This window comes from Cryptomeria japonica, chromosome 5, assembly GCF_030272615.1.
Source record: "Cryptomeria japonica chromosome 5, Sugi_1.0, whole genome shotgun sequence".
Taxonomy (NCBI): domain Eukaryota; kingdom Viridiplantae; phylum Streptophyta; class Pinopsida; order Cupressales; family Cupressaceae; genus Cryptomeria; species Cryptomeria japonica.
In genome coordinates, this window is record NC_081409.1 from 109,687,753 (window position 1) to 109,693,481 (window position 5,729).

At 35.6% G+C, this 5,729-nt stretch overlaps 1 protein-coding gene across 1 annotated transcript; it reads left to right on the forward strand.

Annotated features, from left to right (window-relative positions):
* Positions 1–852: 852 nt before the first annotated feature.
* LOC131067181 (homeobox-leucine zipper protein ATHB-6) lies at positions 853–5,039 on the forward strand. The gene is made up of 3 exons (XM_058002134.2): positions 853–2,452; positions 2,811–3,142; positions 3,899–5,039. Exons 1-3 carry the CDS (start codon positions 2,404–2,406, stop codon positions 4,475–4,477), a joined length of 960 nt encoding a protein of 319 aa, XP_057858117.1. The 5' UTR covers positions 853–2,403; the 3' UTR covers positions 4,478–5,039.
* The last annotated feature ends 690 nt before the right edge of the window (positions 5,040–5,729 follow it).

The following is a 5,729-nucleotide window of genomic DNA, read 5'->3' on the forward strand; positions in this document are numbered from 1 at the left end:
AAATCTTAACTTCTTGAATTCAGTTTCATTATCATACTATCTTTTATGATCGTTTGCAGTAAATTTCAACTCAATTTATGGAAAAAATATATGCATGTCATCTCTCCCTAGAAAATAAAAGAATTTCAGAAAGCTCGACTAATTATTATACGAGCCCCACATATAAGACATTATAAAGGTTTCTTGGAAGGTTTAAACTAGAGTTAAAAACTCTAGGAAGTGGCTATCCAACCAACTAAAACATAACCCGTACAAAAGAGAGTTCTGAAAAAAAGTTGTATTCTCTTTATATGAATTACATTTTAGTTAGCTAGATAGCTTTTCCCCAAACCCAAAGGCCATTGAAAATGTGTGCCTTCAAAAAATTAACCCTAAAATGCTAACAACTTAAAAAGTCACCCCATTTGAATGAGAACATGGTTAGTAAGTAGATTGACAAAGCTTTTCGGTTTTAGTGCATGGAGAGGAAATAGAGTATTACCTATTGGTTGAGCTTTTCATTTGATTTAAAAGCCCAGTCTTGATTTTCTTATGGGATGCCTACCTACTGGTCGATCTCTCATAGTCTAACTCCACAGTATTTAGAACTTCCAAATTAGGATTTGGGTTATGAACTTGGTTTTTACCATATACAAATACCTAGTTACGCAATTAAAAAAAGTGATGAAAGCCCATCAAGCTCCCATTGTCATCTGAAATGGTGCTGCAAGAGTTAATGCTCTTGTTACATAAGCTACTGTTGCTGACAACAGCAGTGATGCTTCTGCTGGTACAGTAGTTGTTGTTGATGATGATGTTGCATTGATGGATATCTTTATCAAATTGTTTTCTAACATCTAAATTCTGTAAATCATGCTTTGGGGTTCAAAATTTTTGCTTACAATGCTAAATTAGTACAATGGTCTTGTCAATGTAACTGTTGTCATAGGCATTGTTATCCATCAACAGGGCTTAGCCTTGTACTGTAACTATGGCTGTTGGCCTGGGGTTGAGTCAGGATGGAAAACAACAGGAGTAGCAGAGGAGGCATCTGAGACTCTCTTATAAAATGGTGGTGGGGCATCTGTAGTAAGTGCACTGATTTTCAATGCAGAGCATCATGAGTGTTTGATATGCTCTACCCTAATGGTCATGTAGAATCCATGAGTTGTGTATACTTGTTTAGGTATATGCAATATGGGGAACAATAATAAGGCTGTGGCTGCTGCTTTAGACAGATAGGTTCTGCGATCTATGCCTTTTGCCTGTATAACTGTATTATCACTTATTAAAAATGATGCTGCAATCATGAGCATGTCTTTCTTCTTCATATTTCTATCGGGTGTGTTTTGTACTTAGTGCTCTTGTAAGGTATGGAGATGACACTGGATTTGAGAGAAACTGAAGAGTCAGAAGCTGATGGTCTGAGGCTTCTTTAGTTGTAGGTGGTTCTGCCTCTACTGGGTGAACCTGATTTTAATTAATTACACACCTGGTGTCTGCTCATGAAAATTGCATGAACAAGATTGTTTTGATAGTCACAGTCTGCAGGAGCTATACTTGTTGTAGATAAAGATAAGTGAGGGACATATACACTAAGAACTCAGAACTTATTAGTTCTTCATGATGGTGGGTACCTATTCTAATGGTTGGGAAGACAAAATCCTGGTTTTTAGCCTTTATACAATAGGAATTGCCATGTGCCCAAGACAATTTATATCTAGGTTTGAAATCTTGTGATTGCATGACAGTGGGGATAAGTATATGATACTGGGTATTAGGCTTTTGTCATTGATTTGTTGGAATGTCCACATAAATGAGTGAATAGCTTTGACTGTCCAACCGTGGGGATGCTTATATTTAATTGGGCATATAGCTAGGGCTATGAACTTGAGTTGGAACTGCCGTATGACGAGCATATAAAATTAAGCACATGGTTTTGGTGGCGGGTTCTGAATATACAAGATCAAATAGAGTTTATGGACAGTGCATGGAAAGTCATATTGAAGTTGGATGGCAATATGATGAGCATTTGTCAGTGATAAAAAAGATTTGGTTGTGGGAATAAACAGAGTATATGACAGTCTTTTAAAGCTACTGCAATGGATTTGATTTTGGAAGACAAGTGATAAGCATGACAGTTTTTTGAGGCTGGGTGTGTTACTTTGAGTTGTTAGCCTTTGTTGTGGAGATAAATATTTGAGAATGAATACAGAGCACTTGTTGTGGAATTAGTTATGTGACAGAAAACAGTCATAGATATGGATTTGAGCTTGAATAGCAAAATGATGAGCATAGCAAACAATATTAAGTTATGGATTTGAGCTGGGTAGCTTCCTGACAGTGGATATTACATATGTTCTAATTCTGAATTGAGATCATTGTACTCATACCGCTATTCGTAAGTTCCTAACCAATCTGGAGATGAATATGAATGACCATAATTGCCCTTTGTCACCTTTGGCAAATTCAGGTATATCCAACATTTTGTGAATTTTTAACAACTGCAGTGTTTTCTTTTTGTGAATTTTTAACAATTGCAGTATTTTCTTTTTGTGAATTTTTAAAAACTGTTGTGGCTTTTTTAAGATAATGATAATGGTAACTGATGTGTTTCTATGGATTCACATGTTAATATTGCAGTCGGTTATTTAGTTCACAAGAGATCAATTTGTGTGTTCTGAAGGATTTTCAAAATTGTTTCTGCAAAAGCTTCGTTTGACCATCTTGGCTGAAGATTTTATGTACATCTTGAAACATCTATGCAGGAATGTTAGAAGGAAGTGTGTTTCATCTCCTATTTAATTTACTCCTCTATAATTTGTTTACAGGCAATCCTGAAGAGCAGATGGATGATGATGCAGTGGATGAATTTATGAATTACCAACCAGAGTCAAAAAAGAGAAGACTGACAGTAGATCAAGTGAGATCTTTGGAGAAGAGTTTTGAAATGGAAACCAAGCTAGAGCCAGAGAAGAAAATACAGTTGGCTCAAGAGCTTGGACTTCAACCTCGCCAGGTTGCTGTGTGGTTTCAGAACAGAAGAGCTCGTTGGAAAACCAAGCAGCTTGAAAGAGATTACAATTTTCTCAAAGTCAGTTATGATACTTTAAAATCTGATTTTGAGGGATTGCAGAAGGAAAAGGACACTCTCCTTGCAGAGGTTAGAGCCTATGAACAACCATAGATAAATCAATGCAACTTTTTTTCGGAATGGATTTTGTTTGATCATTTTCTGTACTGAAAATATGGTTTGTGATTAAATCCCTGCTGACAATATGAGCTATAAGCTAATAGTAAAGGAAAGGTCCTTCTAAGATTCATGATACTCCCCCTGTTCACTTAATTGTGCTAAGATTGCAGGGCACTTCCTCAGAGATGGGGTCTTATCAATTACTACAGACTAGAGTGTTTGATGCTCTTCTAAGTTGTCTCTAAAAATGATATATAGAGAGTTTCCTCCTCTCAACTTTTTCATTTTTGTGTGGATGTATGCTATGAGAAGTGCATACAAGAAGAAATAATCTCAAGATCCTTTCAAGCTGCTTGAGCTTCTAGCCAAAAATCATGCCAGCATGCATTTGGAATAGAGTATCCAGGAGTGTATCTAGTCTTCTTTGCTTGAGAAATTTTCTAGTGATGGTCCAATAAAAAAATAACTTTAGAGGATAAGTGCAAAGAAACTTTGGGATTCAAATCTGTATTAACTTCTGAGGAAAACTGCAGAGAAGCTTTCGTGTTTGTTTTTTGTTCTTCCATTTGGTTCAAGTGGGATTGGGTAGTTGAGAGGTCAAAATAGTTTGGATCTATTTATATGAGATTTGAATGATTGAGTAACCTTTTGTTGCCCTTATTTTAATTTTATTTCATTGCAGAGAACTTTAAAATGTTTCCAGTTTCTGATTCTGTGGAGTTGCAGTTGGAAAGCCTGAAGGAGAAGCTGATGGAAGCCGAATGCTGCAAAGGGGATGATCCCAACTCAACCAAAGAAACAAGCATAGTTGAAAACAGCAACAATGTTGAACTTGATGATACAGGAGGAGAAAGCAATATTGACATTAAGCCATTCAGTGATATTGCCCTGCTCTTCAAGGAGAAAGATAAGGGCATGGAGAAGATTGATATCAAGCCACTTAGGGTTTTATTGTTGAATGAAAAAGAGGGGTTTTTTAGCCCTGACATTGATTCCACTGCCAACATGCTGACTGAAGACAAGAAACCACCACATCAAATCTTCACTCAACTTGCACAATCTTCAGCATCCATGAAATACCCATCTGCCAATAACCCTAATATAGTAGGTGGGGAGGGCTCCCATGACCAAGGCCTAATACATTTAGCTGAGGCTCTTTATGGTATGGGTATTCCATCCAAGGCATGCCAGCAACTCTTCAGAATTGACGAGGGTTTTCTCCACGAGGAAGCTTGCAATATCTTTGTCAATGTGGAAGAACAAGGTGCTTCCAGTTCTTTGCCATGGTGGGACTACTGGCTTTGAGCTCATAAGCTGCAGTATGGACTAAAGTAAAGTTTCTAGTAGTGAAATATGTTGCACTTTGTATAGCTACATAGCACCAAGAAGAAAAGCTGAACCTAATGTCCAGATGAAGTCATGATGGATCAGTGTATATTCCTATGGTTTGCAGCAACTCTTCTAGGCAAAAGAGGCAGATCAGATTGTGCAATAAATTGGTAATTTCAATGCTTATTAATTGTATATTAATGGCTTAAGTTCTCATGCGATTGCAGTGCTGCAGCTGGAGAGGAGAACTACTAGTACAACAGAGATGTTTCAAAGAGAGAAAATTTAAGCTGAAATTGGGCCTTTCAAATAGGCATCTGTGAGACAGCTTTGATCCTGAAACTTCTTCAAACCAAACAGTTTTGAAGGATAGTTCAGTTCACTGTCCAATCTGGCCCATAGATTGATTGGTTTAGTCAGATTATCAGAGAGGTACATGGGATGAAGAAATTGTAAAGAAAAAAGGCCTCAAGGCTTGCCTTTATGTATGCTACATATGTTTCTCAATTATAAGTTGAGGGCTGTAATTCCTGTAAAATTCCATATGCTTAAAAACTTGATCACAGGAAGACTAAATGAAAACCCTTACAAACATCAATAAGACCTACATAAATCACTAAACTTCTCCACACATATGGCAAGCTATCAATCAATTGGTACAGAAATGACCCCTTGCCTTTATGTATGCTACATATGTTTCTCAATTATAAGTTGAAGGCTGTAATTCCTGTAAAATTCCATATGCTTAAAAACTTGAACACAGGATACTAAATGAAAACCCTTACAAACATCAATAAGACCTACATAAATCTCTAAACTTCTCCACACATATGGTAAGCTATCAATCAATTGGTACAGAAATGACCCATTGAAAGATCTCATGCATTTCATTAAATTAAATGTGCATGGAACATCTTAATATATGTAATTATTTTTCATAAAATTAAATTGGGAATTGATATTTATTTAATTTTAATAATTTATTTTCTATTAATTATGGTTTACAAGAATTTATATCTTGTAAAATATGAATTTATATCTTGTAAAATATAACTATTTATTTAAAATTCATAATATTTGTCATAATAAGAGTATCAAACAGTGGAATTTTTTGAAGTATCATCTATTCTAATACTATTGTTCAAGCATATTTATTCAATATCTTTTATTACAATTAAATTTGTTTAATTATTATTATAATTAAAAAAAACTCTGGATTTTATGAAAA